The 16,890-nt window shown below is 43.6% G+C and overlaps 1 protein-coding gene across 1 annotated transcript in view; it reads right to left on the bottom strand.

Moving 5' to 3' along the window:
* Positions 1 to 8,656: 8,656 nt before the first annotated feature.
* ACYP2 (acylphosphatase 2) overlaps positions 8,657 to 16,890 on the bottom strand; it is a 249,968-nt gene continuing 241,734 nt past the window's right edge. Inside the window, exon 4 of the mRNA XM_082249289.1 lies at positions 8,657 to 8,995. Within this exon, the coding sequence (XP_082105415.1) occupies positions 8,881 to 8,995 (115 nt within the window). The 3' untranslated portion in view covers positions 8,657 to 8,880. The remainder of the gene's footprint in view (positions 8,996 to 16,890) is intronic.

Raw genomic sequence — 16,890 nt, 5'->3', positions numbered from 1 at the left:
GATCATCGGCCTGCTGCCCAGCCAGTGTCTGCTGATCGTCTGCCTGCAGCCAGCCAGTCTCCACTGACCATTTGTCTACTGCCCAGACAGTCTCAGCTGATTATCTGCCTATTTCCTAGTGAATCTCCTCTGATCTTCAGCTTCTACCTGCTCCCCATCTATTCTCCTTTGGTCATCCACTTGCTGCCCAGCCAGACTCCACTGATCATCCGTCTTCTGCCCAGCCAATCTTTGCTGATCATTCGTCTGCTGCCCAGCCAGTCTCTGCTGATCTTCTGCCTGCTCCCCAGTCATTCTCCATTGGTTACCTGCTTGCTGCAAAGCCAGTTTCCACTGATCATCCGTCTGCTGCCAAGCCAGTCTCCACTGATCATCCACCTGCTGCCCAGCCAGTCTCCATTGATCATCCGCCTGCTGCCAAGCCAGTCTCTGCTGATCATCTGTCTTCTGCCCAGCCAGTCTTTGCTGATCATTCATCTGCTGCCCAGCCAGTCTCTGCTGATCTTCCGCCTGCTCCCCAGTCATTCTCCATTGGTCACCTGCTTGCTGCCCAGCCAGTCTCCATTGATCATCCACCTGCTGCCCAGCCAGTCTCCATTGATCATCCGTCTGCTGCCCAGCCAGTCTTTGCTGATCATTCGTCTGCTGCCCAGCCAGTGTCCGCTGATCTTCTGCCTGCTCCCCAATCATTCTCCAATTGTCACCTGCTTGCTGCCTAGCCAGTCTCCATGATCATACGTCTGCTGCCCTGCCAGTCTCCACTGATCATCCATCAATCAGCTGCCCAGGCAAATGCTTCAGAACTCATTGGACGGCGCTTCACAGTGCAGATGGACAATGACCCGAAGCATACTGCGAAAGCAACCAAAGAGTTTTTTAAGGGAAAGAAGTGGAATGTTATGCAATGGTCAAGTTAATCACCTGACCTGAATCCGATTGAGCATGCATTTCACTTGCTGAAGACAAAACTGAAGGGAAAATGCCCCAAGAACAAGCAGGAACTGAAGCTCAGTCGGGTGGACTGGTGAAGACGCAGCCACGTGGGCTGGTGAAGAAGCAGTCAGGTGGGCTAGCATATCCTGCAGTGGTAGAGCTGGTATCAGGGGAGTGTAAGATTCTGGTACCTCTGGTACCCTTAATTTTCATTTCCTTTCAATATACGTCCCACCTTTCTAATTAGGTGGTACGCATACACCTTTAAGACGGATGACGTCATCGCCCAGCGCCGCTCTGAGCGGCTATTTCAACCGCCGGCGTTCTCTCTCACGTTGTTCGTTCAATGTGCCTGTGCTTATGTGCCTGTGTGTCTACACGCTTACAAGCTTGTCTCGCTGCCAGAACCTCCAGCTATTTGCTTTTACCTGGAACAGACCGGAACCTCGCTACTGATCCCTGTATCTCGCTACCGGATCACTCCCTCACTACTGGACCCCTCTGCTACTAACCTTACTAGTGATAAGTACCCCACAGGGGAATCCTCCATAACCTAACTTACACTACCTACCTCTGCACATTAAGGACTGTTACTATCTATGCATACTAATTCTATCATCTGCACTGTTACATAGATTGCTAGCTCTTGAGTCTACTACCATCTATCCTTGCACTGGGTTAGCCTATCCTGTATTTGTCATCTGCTGTCCTTACCACCTGTTACCATACTCGATTACTAACCTATCTGCATTCTACCTAAATACCATCTAATACTCTCCTGAACATTTCTATCAAGTGCTTACCATCTCTGTCACTGTTCACACCTGTCCCTTCAGCACATCACCTTCATACTATCATATACATCCTATCACTCCAGGAACATCTTATTGAGTGTGTGTATATCTGTATGCTGAAGCTGACGGGCCCACAGTGATGAGTCTGGAGAGTTGGATCTGGTTATTCAACACATCTCTACATGACTACTGAGTGGAGATTCTGCAGCTGCAAATCCAGCCTACTACAAAAACGCAGGAGCGTTACAGATTGAACGAACCTAAAAAAAAATGGATTCAGCAGAATTACCCACTCAAGTGACACAATTAACACAACGAGTAAATGCATTTATACTTGCTCTTACTGAAGTAAAAGAAGAAAATCAAACTCTGACACAGCAGGTAACCCGTCTTTCACGGCTTACTGCTGCTCAGCCCCCTGAACCTAAAATAAACCCTCCTCCAGTGTTTACAGGTGATCGGAAAAAATTTTGTGAATTCAAAAACGCATGCCAATTGCTTTTTTTGTTAAAACCTCGTACATACCCTACTGATCAAATTAAAGTCTGTACCGTTATTTCATACTTAACGGGTGATCCACGGGCCTGGGCAGACTCTCTCTTTGAGAAAAATGATCAGATTCTCAACTCCTATTCTTTATTCCTAGCGGAACTCGCTAGTTTATATGAAGACCCCAATAGGCAGAGTACTGCTGATATTCAATTGAGGGCTTTAAAACAAGGTAGGAGACCTGTAGAAGACTTTGTAGTTCAAAAGATGGACCCTTGATTCAGGGTGGAATTATACATCTCTGTGAACTCAATTCAGACTCGGGTTGTCAGAAGCTGTTAAAGACGAGCTCGCCCGAGCGGATTTACCTGGCACCTTGGATGCCTTAATACAACTCAGTATCAACATCGACAGGCGACTGCGAGAAAGAAAGGCTGAGAAAACGGGAATGCCATTGTCTAGTCCTTCTCGGATTTCGGCCGTTGACCCTACTCCCATGGAGGTAGGAACCATACGCCCACCTTTATCAACTACTGAACGAGCCAGAAGAAGATCCAGAAACCTCTGCATGTACTGCGCATCCCCGGATCATTTGATAAGCTTCTGTCCCCTTGTCCGCAAAAAAGAGGGTGAGTGTTCACATGTCTTGCTAGGAGGATTAACGACTTCCTTTTCTAACCCCTATCTCTTTGTTCATCTAACATTACAGTGGGACCAGACTAGGATTACCACCAAGGCTATGATCGACACAGGATCTTGTGGGAACTATATTGATACACGTTTTGTTACCTTAAATAAAATACCTATTATTTCAAAACCTAAACCTGTTTCTGTTAGTTTCATTAACGGTATTCCGCTATCTTCTGGTCCAATCACCAACCAGACACAAGCACTCCTTGTCACTGCTAACGAGTCTCATATGGAGACCACCACTTTTGATATACTACCTTCACCCCATTATCCCATTATTTTGGGACTTCCTTGGTTACACACACATCAACCAATCATAGATTGGAACCGACGGACTTTAACTTTCCCTTCTCACTTTTGCGAGATTACGTGTAACCTCCCATCTTTTGGAAAGATCCTGTCTGTGGTGTCAGATGAGATTGCACCATTATGCTATCAGGATCTGTCCGAAGTATTCCTTGAGAAAAATGCTCAAGTGTTGCCTCCCCATAGGGATTATGATTGCACTATCGATCTACTCCCTAACAGCAAATTGCCTTTCGGTCATGTTTATTCTCTTTCACAGGATGAACTTTCTCATCTCAAGGAATACTTAGATGAAAATTTGAAAAAAGGGTTCATTAGACCCTCTACTTCTTCCACAGCTGCAGGACTTTTCTTTGTCCGCAATAAGGATTCAAGTCTTAGGCCTATTATCGATTATAGGCAATTAAATACGATTACGATAAAGGATCGCTATCCTTTACCGCTCATCCCTGAACTCATCGAACAAGTGCGTGGGGCTACTTACTTCTCTAAATTGGACCTAAAAGGGGCATACAACCTAATCCGAATCCGTGACGGAGATGAGTGGAAAACAGCATTCAGAACCAGATACGGATTATTCGAATATCTTGTGATGCCTTTCGGTTTGTGTAATGCTCCCGCAGCTTTCCAGAGGTTCATAAACGACATCTTTAGAGACTTACTTGATGTCTGTGTTGTAGTATATCTGGACGATATACTTATCTATTCTCGATCTCTGTCTGAACATATAAAACATGTAAGACTTGTGTTATCCAGATTACTCGCACACATTCTATACGTGAAATTAAAAAAATGCCTTTTTCATAAAGAAGAAATATTATTCCTAGGGTACATCATATCCAAAACCGGAATTAAGATGGATATGAGCAAGACATCCTGTATTCTGGACTGGCCTATACCAACAACTTGTAAGGCATTACAGCTATTCCTTGGATTTTCAAACTTCTATAGGAAGTTCATCAAGAACTTTTCTGCTATTGTGAGACCTCTCACACAACTGACAAGTATAAAGAAACCATTCAAATGGTCAGAAGAAGCAAATCAAGCTTTCTGCTTGTTAAAATCAAGCTTTACTTCTGCTCCCATACTACGCCATTCAGACCCATCCCTCCAATATATTCTGGAGGTAGATGCGTCAAATATGGCAGTAGGAGCAGTTCTCTCCCAACGACCAACAAATACTTCACCAGTGACCACTCCACCCAGTTGCTTTCTTCTCAAAATCACTAAGCAGCCCAGAGGTGAATTACCCAGTGGGTGAAAAGGAGTTGCTTGCCATAAAACTGGCACTGGAGAATTGGCGACCTCTACTTGAAGGTACCCGGTTACCAATACTCATATATACAGATCACAAAAACCTTCAATACCTCCAGACTAACAAAACTCTCTCCCACCGGCAGGTAAGATGGTCATTATTCTTCCTAAGATTCAATTTCCTAGTGACCTACACGCCTGCAGACAAAAATAAAAAAGCGGATGCGCTATCACGATTAACCGAAGATAACTGCGCCGAAATCCCTTCTATTCCTATAATACCCTATGAACGTATTATTGGTGTTGTTCGTTCCTTGAAGGAAGAGATTTTGCACAGTATAGGATTGGATTCACCTCCACCACAACTAAGTACTGATGCAGAAGGCTTCCTCTATTACAATGACAAACTCTACATACCCCCTACTATGCGCACCAAGATCTTGGAGTTATCACATGATGTGCCCATGGCAGGACATATGAGTATGACGAAAACCCTTAATTTGCTTACCAGGCAGTTTTGGTGGCCTGATATGAAGACGTCTGTACAAAAATTTGTTTCTTCATGTGACATCTGTGCAAGGTCCAAAATTGACACTACAAAACCATCTGGTCTACTCTGCAGTCTACCAATACCCCAGGTTCCATGGGAAGTTGTGTCCTTAGATTTTATAGTAGAACTACCACCATCTAAAGGATTTAATACCATTCTAGTGTCAGTGGTTCACCTGACAAAGATGGCACATTTCATCGGTATCCGTAGACTACCTTCATCTAAACAAACAGCGGAACTACTGATGAAACATGTGTTCAAGTTACATGGAATTCCAAAGACTCTCTTATCCGACCGTGGTTCACAGTTCATCTCCAAATTTTGGCAAGCTCTCTGTCAAATCTTACGGATTGAGCGAAAGCTCACTTCACCCTACCACCCTCAGACCAACGGACAGACTGAAAGAGTCCACCAGTGTATAGAACAATATCTGCGTTGCTACACATCATACCTACAGGATGATTGGGTGGACCTTCTCCCTCTGGCGGAATTTGCTTATAACAACGCAACCCACAGTACTACTAAGCAAAGTCCGTTCTACTTGAACTATGGGTTTCATCCCACACTTCTTCCACCACGCATCCTACCATCAAGTAACCCAGTAGCCTCGGACTATCTTACCCAAATAAAAGACTCTCTGGGTTTACTTAATACCACTATCTCACACGCTCATAGTCAACAAAAAAGGTACTACGACCTTCGTAGAAGACCTTCTCCTCAGTATGCTATTGGGGACCTCATTTGGCTATCGACAAAAAATTTAAGGTTAAAGATCCCTAGCAAAAAGCTTGGACCTTTATTTCTGGGACCCTTCCCAATTAAGAAACTTATTGGAAAAGCTGCAGTACAGCTCACCTTACCGGCAGATCTCAAGATCCATCCCATCTTCCATGTGTCGCTACTGAAACCCCATGTTCCTAACCAAGGAATAAGGCCTACCATCTTGCCTCCACCTCCAATACAAGTTGAAGGCGGAGAAGAATATGAGATTAAGGAGATTTTGGATTCTCGTATCCACAGAGGGAGACTCCAGTATCTCATAAGATGGAAGAACTATGGACCCCAAGACGACACCTGGTTGGATACCTCTGATGTTCACACAGCTAGGCTTATAGGAAGGTTTCACTCGAAATACCCGGAGAAACCAGTGCTATATGCCTTCCGGAGCCGGCCTTAAGGGGGGGGGGGGGTACTGTAAGATTCTGGTACCTCTGGTACCCTTAATTTCCATTTCCTTTCAATATGCGTCCCACCTTTCTAATTAGGTGGTACGCATACACCTTTAAGACGGATGGCGTCATCGCCGAGCGCCGCTCTGAGTGGCTATTTCAACCGCCGGCGTTCTCTCTCACGTTGTTCGTTTAATGTGCCTGTGCTTATGTGCCTGTGTGTCTACAGGCTTACAAGCTTGTCTCGCTGCCGGAACCTCCAGCTATTTGCTTTTACCTGGAACAGATCGGAACCTCGCTACTGATCCCTGTATCTCGCTACCGGATCACTCCCTCACTACTGGACCCCTCTACTACTAACCTTACTAGTGATAAGTACCCCACAGGGGAATCCTCCATAACCTAACTTACACTACCTACCTCTGCACATTAAGGACTGTTACTATCTATGCATACTAATTCTATCATCTGCACTGTTACATAGATTGCTAGCTCTTGAGTCTACTACCATCTATCCTTGTACTGGGTTAGCCTATCCTGTATTTGTCATCTGCTGTCCTTACCACCTGTTACCATACTCGATTACTAACCTATCTGCATTCTACCTAAATACCATCTAATACTCTACTGAACATTTCTATCAAGTGCTTACCATCTCTGTCACTGTTCACACCTGTCCCTTCAGCACATCACCTTCATACTATCATATACATCCTATCACTCCAGGAACATCTTATTGAGTGTGTGTATATCTGTATGCTGAAGCTGACGGGCCCACAGTGATGAGTCTGGAGAGTTGGATCTGGTTATTCAACACATCTCTACATGACTACTGAGTGGAGATTCTGCAGCTGCAAATCCAGCCTACTACAAAAACGCAGGAGCGTTACAGGGAGTGGAGGTACTCCAGGATGCAGTTCACACCACATTGGGCTACTTTCCATGGGACTGAGAGTTCCTAGCCTGTAAGGGGCTTTTGTTGATCTAACAAACACTGTTAGTTAATCAAACAGAGCTGTACAATCCAAGGAGGAAGAATCAATTGGAGGTGTACAGGATAAAGGAGAAGAATCTACCTGAGCTGTAAATAGGGAGGAAGTTGTCCCTGGTTTTGTTTCTGCCAAGCTGGGCATCCCAAAGTTACCATCCCCATCCAAGTTAATTCCCCCTAATAAAAACCCAAAACAAAACTCAAGGACTTGTCACTGTGTCTGGATGAAAGCTGAAAATGTTCGATCTGGATCACTGTATCCAGTGCAGTTGCTTTTAGTTGCTAGGCAAATTTAGTTCCAGCTCACTGTAATCAGTGTAGCTGTGTTTGATTGTTCTGGCCTCTTCTGTGCTTCAGTGGCTGCAGAATTACCTGCTTCCCCCTGGTTGGTCCAGAAATGTTCTGGAAGGAAGAGTCTACCCAGCAGCAGAATATTCATACAACCCTGGACAATCCCTGGGGAAAGATGCCCAGATGGTGACTGGAAGTCTGTATAAATACTCTGAGACTGAGAGCCGTCTGGTCTTTTTCCTTGAGGAGATGTTGGAGCAGATGAAGAGCTTTTAGCCCCCTAGGCCATTCTGCCATGTGCCTGTAAGTTTTCAAAGCCTCAGTTGGGCTACCTGAAGGCCTTGTTTTGCTGTGAGTTGCTGAAGCTGACTGAGGGCTCATCTGAGGATCTAGTCTGGTATCATAGGGTGAAATTGTTTCGAGAATATTGGAAGGGGGCATACATTTTTTCTAAGGACATTTGTGAGTATAGACTGGTGAGAGAGATCCTAGAGACTGTGTGCAGTTGACATCCCTCTTGTGCTAGAGTCAGCGAGTTTAAAGGGGACATTGTGTTCGTTGTCCTGAAGAGCTCAATCTATTTATTTCTTAATTAAGGACTTTGCTTGGACTGTCCAGAGAGGAAGATAAACCTTCTCAAGTTGCTACTAGAAAGCTCAGTCCATCCTTTACTTATGCAAGGATTTCGCTCATAGTTCTACAAGAGAATTTTCAGTGTCCTTAAATCAGTGCTAAGGGTTACTGGAGTATCCTACCATTACCCTGTAACTATCCAAGTTCTTATTAAGGCTTTATAAAATGCAGACCCCTAGACTGGTTGATGAGCCTGAAGATTGATTGGAACTCTGTGCTTGGCTTCGTGGAAACTACTGGGAAAAGGATCCGGCCATCTACTTAGCGGCTCCCACAGGGGTAGCGCTATATGAGTATAAGCAAGGAGGGTTGACATTTAGATGAAACTGTTACTACACCTTACATGGTTCAAACAATCTGTCCAATAAAAACTGCATCTTTTTTTCTGACACCATCTGTTTAATATAACACCATGCACATTACAAATTTTCCTAAAGAGACTTTATACCCAGTATTTACAATTCACACATTTTTCAATCCACGTTGGCACTTTATCTCAGGCACACTGTGAACTTTTGTTCTACTTTGGTACATAACTCCAGTCTAACCATAGCAATGCAGTATTAAGCTTTTATTAGAACAATTACATTAATCACACCATGCCAGACATTGGAATCTAGGGTAATACTTGCTATGCAAATATGGGTCATAACTAAAAAACCAACAACTGTTGTGAGAATTTTCAGTTAGTTATTCAGAGATTATCAATGTGATATCATGTTTTATATAGATCAGTGACAATTTGCTAATCGGTGTCCACCAGTTGCAGATGCCATTGCATTAGTATTTAGTGCTGAATCCCTTGTACTGAAGTTGAGAGATATCCTTTTCATCAGAAAATACAGTTCGATCAATCCGGGAACTGGGACTGCCCACTTTGCTCAGCCAGGACTTCCTGAAAGATAAAAGTATATAGAGGTAATGTAACCATGTTAGTGGTTTTACGACTATCATTACTATTAACAGATAATACGTGTTAGGAAGAATGGCCAATAAAAAGGTGTTGCTAACATCAGATATCAGTATATAGGTGGGTGCAGTCTGTATTCCCCACTGTAGGCAGTGCTTGACCGAAACAGCATTGCAGAAGGAGAAGGAAATTGTGAGGAACTCGGTTCCTCTATAACTTCCTGTGGTGGCAGGGAGACAGCTGCCCAAATGGATGTTGCTGCCCCACATGACCTCAGCGGAAACCTTGGCTCAGGCAGAGTCTATTTGGTTGGGAGGAAAGTCAGATTTTCCACAAAGATGTTAGCCGACTTGAAGTCGGGTAACATCTTTGTGGAAAATCTGACTTTCCTCCATTTTAGCTCTGATCCCTGAGGGCTTCGGCGTGGTGTGCAGCTCCGGGGAGAAGCCCCCTTGATTGGAGGTGATTCAACAGGAGGATATTATTACTAGAAGGAGCAGTTTTGTCTGAAGAAAAGGCACCCGTTTTGGAGACTACCAGCAGTAAAAGTGGTACTGCAGAAGGATAGCTTTACACGCCAGGGGGGAACGCAACCCGACCTGGAGAGGGTAATTTAAGCACGATAGGTCCTAGTGCCATAAGGCATATAGGACCCACGTTTTCCGGTGAGTGTGAAATTTATCTATTTCCCACGGTGAAGGGATACCAGGGCAAGAAAGAAACACCTGCACTTTAATATATTTATTATCTTGGACATTTTTCACCAGAAGTCACTGCTTGGTATGTTTTTTTTTGCACCTTTTTGCATCAATTTTTTGTATTTTTTATGGACTGTTTATTTATTATTATTATTGTGTGTGCACAACTTTAAGATACACAGATATTTATTATATTTACTTCTTGAAAGTGATATTATATTGTTTTAGAAAGAGAATTCTTATATAATTCTTAATTAATTCAACATTTAATAAGCACTTTTATTTGTCATATTTTTAGCTAGTTTATTATATTGTCATAATATATATATTTTATAGATTGGTTCAGCAATTTGTAGCAAGCACTGTAGGTAATCACTTACACATTGATTACTTTATTCACCATTAGCACTAGCACTTTACTATAGCTGCTGCTACACACTTTTCTATACGTCACTATTTATTTATTAAAGTCACTTTATAACTTATTTTTAGGCCCTTTAATACTTCATAGGTTCCCTCGTTTGGCGCGTGTAATATACCCAGTATATTTTTACCTACTTCTCCAGGTGTATAGTGTGTGGTAATTGCCAGGAGATAGGATATCCAATAGAGTTCTGGCCCCGGCCCGCCTCCGTGGGAACACTTGTAGAAAAAGAAATAGCCGCACATCCAGGGATTCTAATAAGTTTCAAATACCTTTAATTCCAAAATGTTGCAAGTGATGACACCAAAGACACCAACATGAAGTCTCGCAGACGCGTTTCACACGTACATCTTGTGCTTAATCATTAGGTAATTATTAAGCACAAGATGTATGTGTGAAACGCGTCTACGAGACTTCATGTTGGTGTCTTTGGTGTCATCACTTGCAACATTTTGGAATTAAAGGTATTTGAAACTTATTGGAATCCCTGGATGTGCGGCTATTTCTTTTTCTACTGCTTTCATCCACCTTGGCCTCTGAGTTTTTTTCCTACACTATACTACGTCAGAGACCTTAGCCCCTGTGGGATCCTTGGGGTATTTTTATGCTAGAAATGTCAGCATGTGTTTTGGACTTCTGCTTTGGGATAATGCCACCAAAGGTCCCCGTACTGAATTGCTGGTAAGCTGGAGAATTCTGAGAGAACCCTGGAGTGAGCACTGCAATGCACAGAACAACCCGTGTTGTAAGGAACCATCTGATTATGGACTGCTACAGACAACAGTGCCATGAATTGCTGAATGTCATGTTGTGTGGACTGTTTAATGCTTGTTGCATCAGTAATATTTCAGCAAGAAGCAGACTGAGCTTGGTCATTTTGGTGGCCTATGCCAGGGGAATGTTTCCTGAAGTGTTAAGTCCAGAATGTTTTGTACAAATTGGATCGACTCAGGAGCTGGTGGTAGCCAGTGGTAAGAGTTCTACCCTCCTGAATATGAAAATAGAACCCCTTGAATGGAGGTTGATCCAAGTACCCATGTCCCTTGAGCCCTAGGTGTTCTGTTAGACCTTCTGAGTTGAGTTAGAGCCTGAATCCATGTAATATGTAGGGCCACAAGAGTTTTCTCTAGGTGTGAATAAAGGTTGTCAAGAATACATATTGGGGGTAGAAGGACTAAGGTATAAGACATGTAATTCTTGTATGTGTGGAAGACATGGAGGTCTGCGTTGAGCTCCTTGGTCAGAAACTGGCTAAAGAAGCACAACTTCATAGATGCCCGTCAGATGACACAATCAGGAGAATGTGATCTTACAGTATCTCACGAAAGTGAGTACACCCCTCACATTTGCCTGTTCTGAGTGGAACCTGTACTGTAAAACCGCTGTATGGTCTTGTCCACCATGCTGCAGCTCAGTTTCAGGGTCTTGGCAATCTTTTTATAGCTTGGGCCATCTTTATGTAGAGCAACAATGCTTTTTTTTTTCAGATCCTCAGAGTTCTTTGCCATGAGGTGCCATGTTGAACTTCCAGTGACCAGTATGAGAGAGTGAGAGCGATTACACCAAATTTACCACAACTGCTACCCATTCACACCTGAGACTTTGTAATACTAACGAGTCACATGACAACGGGGAGGGAAAATGGCTTATTGGGCCCAATTTGGACATTTTAACTTAGGGGTGTACTCACTTTTGTTGCCAGCGGTTTAGACAATAATGGCTGTGTTTTGAGTTATTTTGAGGGGACAGCAAATATTACACTGTTATACAAGCTGTACAATCACTAATTTACATTGTAGCAAAGTGCCATTTCTTCAGTGTTGTCACATGAAAAGATATAATAAAATATTTGCAAAAATGTGTGGGGTGTACTTACTTTTGAGAGATACTGTATGTCTATTGGCGGCTTACAGGAGAATCTTTCACATTTAGTTTTATTTATCTTTAAAAAGGTGTTATAACCTGTCAGATTTTATTGCTCCCGGTTTCCTCATTGGGAAGATTTTCCCGATTTTCTGTTACCTTTACTAATACCCTCTGGAACACGGAGTAAGTTAGAGTTGTTGTAAAGGAAAAGAATTTTTCTGCATACCTTCAGTGTGCAGAAAGTGGAAATCTTCTCCAAGGGGACACAGACAGCAAAAAAAAACCTGGCAGAGGATCTAACTCCTTTTTTGTGTCTATACACAGAGGTTGATTTACTAAAGGCAAATAGACTGTGCACTATGCAAAATGAAGTTGTACTCTGCAAGTACAGTTGCTCCAGGGCTTAGTAAATGAGGTAAAGCTTCACTTTGCAAAGAATACCTAATCAGGTGCAAGGAAAAAACTAAAACCGCATTTTTGCTTGCACATGATTGGATGTTGGAAGTCAGACGAGCTTATGCTTATTCACTAAGCTCTGGATCAACTGCACTTACAGAGTGCACATCTATTTGCCTTTAGTAAATGAACCCCATAGTGTATGGTCCACAAATATTTTTTTAGGATCCAGTGATCTGGGACATTTCAGAGATCTTTGAAGATGTTTGCCAAAATCCCCTCTTTGGTCCTTGCGTGAAGAAGCCCATAAAGGCCATTATCTTCTGTGATTGATGTGTAAACCTTTCAATATTTGAACTTTAATGCAAAGATTCTCTCTTGGTTATAGTTGATTTCTCCATTCATGTACTTTTTAGCTTGAATCTTGTCCTATCACTTTGTGAACAAAGTACACAATGGGGTGGCAGCCGACGTGTCATTGGCCGGACCAGTAACTGATACATTGGATATATTATACTAAAGTCTTGGGTCACTTGATTAATGCTGGCTTTGTATTTCACGAAGTAGAGAAGTAGCCCATTATCACAAAGTGACCTGCGGAGAGGGTACACATAGACCTGGGCTCTCTAATTTGAAAAGGTTGTGCCTCTATTAGTGCCAATTTACTGTCTCTTGTTACTCATTATATGAGCAAGACGATTGTTCTCCATTGAGGCCTTTCTCTGCACCTTCCCAACTACTTTATTAGGTTGCATTAAATAAAAAAAAAGAAAAACAGCTTTCACTGGGCCTTTGTCCCATTCAAAGCTGTAGGCTTTGAAGGTAATGCTTTATATATCTTTGTACCTCTCGGAATATAAATATATTTGATTTTTTGTGCATGTTTTTGCTTGCTATTTTTGAGAAAATACCATTTGGGCCAAATTTGATTCCCTTTTTTTTTCTTGCACATTATTGGATGATGGAAGTCCGTAGCGCTCCCACTCATTTACTAAGCTCTGGAGCAACTGCTCTTGCAGAGTACAAGTGCACTTGCCTTTAGTAAATCAACCCCATAGCATCTACTAATGATGGTATATATACTGGAATTTTTATTAATTTAATTTTATACTAATAATGGCGGTGATTAGCGACCTATATTAGGACTATGATAGTGCGGTTGCCAATCTGACACTAAATGACACTGGGCAGGAACCGACTAACTGACACTGACATCACCAGTGACACTAATACAATGATCGGTGCTAATACTATACACTGTCACTGTACTAATGACACTGGCTGGGAAGGGGGTTACATCTAGGGGCAATCAGGGGGTTAACTGTGTGCCTAACTATGTGTAATGTGTGCTGCTTTTACTAATCAATGTAAAACAGGGAAGAAAAAAAACAGCCGCATCCCTGCAGAGCCCTATGTTGTTGTACTGTCATTCGCTACACCAATCAGCAGATCCCAGCCATAAATTATTGGCTGGGACCTACTGACCGACTTGTGCTGTACTGAATCATATGCGTGTGCTACCTACCTGGAAATGCTGGGTCACGTACATGTATGTGATCCGATGCAGAGCAGCCGTCCCATCGCATTTCATTTGCACTAAAACGGTCCGCAAGTGGTAATGGATATGAGGAGAAGAGGAAATATTTGTAGCCCAATCCATGATAGCAGTCTAGGGTGACAACGCTGCTCCTCTATAGATACAATACAGTGTGTGAGCTTTGTCACACTAGGATAGGAAGTGTTACTGCCATAATCACCAGGAGAAAATAAAGGGAAAAGAAGTCTGAAAAAACTCACTGCGGCCATCACATCTAAGGACTGGTAGACTGCAAATTATTTAATTTTTGTTCTTGGGCTTAAATATATTTTACCAACCTCAAAACAACTGTCTGGTATATTAACTGCACATATACCTTAACCACTTGCCGACCGCCGCCCGACTATATACGGCGGCGGCCAGCCCCTCCCAGGCAAAGTGACGTACCGGTACGTCACTAGCCTGGGAGCGAATAGGGGGCGAGTGCGCGTGGCTGGAGGCTGCCTCTCTAGTTCTTGAGGCCTTAATGAGGCATGCAAGCATGTCGCTCTTCCTTGGCAGATGCAGTGAATGGCCTGAAAGTCGGCCTAGGCTCTCGTGGCCTTGTTTAAAGTGATGGAGACATGGAAGGAGAATGTGGACACAGAATTCAAGAGCATTTTCAGAAACTCGGTAGTTCAGGAGCCGGAGCTGGTGTCGGTTTCCTTGGTGAGGCATGGTTTTGCTCCCGTCAGTAACGGCAAAGTGAGTGCTATGGCTGGGGCCCGGGCTTGCTGATCCAGCTTTTAACAGGCCTAGTGTAAGATCCCTTTGAGGGAGCTTAATCCTTTGGCAAGCTGGTCAGCCCTGTAACCTGGGCCACAGTTGGCAAGTTGGGTCTTGCTTTAGGACCAGCGCCTGCTAGGCGACACCGTCTAGAGGACAAAGTTCAGAGCGCGTGAGGGTCGCACATCTTTTTTTTTTTACAGACCAGGTCTGTATTTTAGGAAGAGCAGGTGAAGAAGCCAGATATCCCCTCAGAAGTATGCTAAAAGCTTGACCTCTGGGTATCCAAGAAGCTACTGAATTTGAGCCTCAGACTATTGAAACATCAAAGCGGTCTTTTCAGGACATGCATGGTCCATCAGAAGTTCTCCTCATCTCAGGTTTGTTTTCACGGATTTTGCCCCACTCTGGTTTAAAATTTAGCATATACTCTTGTATAACGCAAAGTCACTGGTGTCGCAAACTGCTGCTGTGCCTGTCCCAGGATGCGATAGATTTCAGGGCATGTACTCGCCTCTCTTTATGGTCATGAAGAGTAGTGGCTTGCGGAGGCCTAATTTTAGACATCGCGCACCTAAACCAATTTTCATCAAAAGGAGAAGTTCAAGATGGAAACATTGTCCCTGATTCATAGAGAGTCGAGCCAGGTGACTGGCTCATTTCCAATAGACCTAAAGATGCTTACTTTCATGTGCCCATTGTAGAAGACTTCCGCAAGTTCCTTCAGTTCGCAATAGGTCAAGACCATCTCCAGCTTGCTTGTCTACCATTCGGGCTTTCAACATCATCTCGAATGTTTTAAGGATCTTATTGGTTGTTAAGGTCTTTATCAAAGCAAGGAGCATACGCCTGCATAGTTACTTTGATGTTCTTCTCCTACTGTCCCAAGACAGAGGGCACTTTCCCCTTAAAATTTGGTTGGCGGCTGTTTCTGGAAAAGAGACACCTGGAGCCCACTCTATCTCTTGTGTACCTCAGGGCTCAGTTCGATATAATCAAGAGGACCATTGCTTTGTCTCTGGATCCCGATGTTCTGGAACAGAATACTCCTGGCCCTGTCTTCTTCCCACCTAGGCGCCTTTCAGTGTCTAAAATGATGGACATTATGGTGTCTACGGATCTGGTGGTCAAGTGGACGCTCCAGAGAAGGCGGCCCTTCTGGAAGGTGTTTCTCCAGCAGTGGGAGCCAGAAAGCAGAATTCAGGTCATCTACATAACCTCAGTCATGAGAGTGAGTCCCCCGGTGGCTGCAATGGAGAAACGGGCTCATTTGTCATTCCATTGCCCCATTTCCTGGTTCACTATCACGTTCCATACCACCAATATGGGATGGGGGAGCTTGCTGCCTGTTGGGGATAGCTCAAGGCAGGCGGGGCAGTCAATTTCACAAGATTGTGTTGAACATTCTGAAGCCTTCTGCACCCTTCAGGCCTTTCACCATATAACAAAGGGAGTGTCAGTGCTCTTAGACTAGTCAACACTACGGCGTTCTCCTATGTTAAAAGACAAGGGGGGACTCACAGCCTGTTCAGAAGAAGGGCTCAGAAGAATCGACCCTACATCTTAGAGGCTTTTTCCCCAGAGTCCAGAATATTCTAACATACTTTCTTTCCAGAGTCCAGTTGGACAACAAGGACTCAGGACAACATGTGGAGATTTTTCAGGTGCAGATGCCCTGACAGATCATTGCTAATGCAGCGGGTCCTGTGTGTTTCTTCAAGTCCTGGTCATCCTTGGGTTTCTACCAAAACCCTAAACAGAAGTTGTGAAGGTAGTGGCAGTGATGCTGCCTTATTGGCCAATTAGGCCATGGTTCCCCTTGCTAGCAGTGTTGACTGTTGTAGCACTGGCCTTGTGGTCCCCAATCAATACATTTATGGCTCATTATTGTGAAGAACCGGCCTCTTTATCTCCTGTTAATTTTTGGTTTAGAAGTTCCCTCCCAGAGTCATGTGTAGGCTAAATACAGAACGCAACCTCTGGCTCAGAGCAAAGATTTATGGGAGTGGGATCCTATAGGGGAGGAGTGGAGGCGGGGTTAACCTATAGGTATGCTGCCATGGAGTGCATCAGGAAAGGAAAATTACAGTAAGTATGTGATAGGAAATTTTCCATTTTCCTCCATTGAAATCTGTAATTTTGTGGGTAAATTAATTACACTCATGCTCACTTTCCACCATGCCATTTTGTCTAC

The sequence above is a fragment of the Pelophylax lessonae genome (genome assembly GCF_965119305.1).
Source record: "Pelophylax lessonae genome assembly, chromosome: 3".
NCBI lineage: Eukaryota > Metazoa > Chordata > Amphibia > Anura > Ranidae > Pelophylax > Pelophylax lessonae.
Note: the sequence above shows the minus strand (reverse complement) of the source record. Positions and strands in the feature narration are given on the sequence as shown.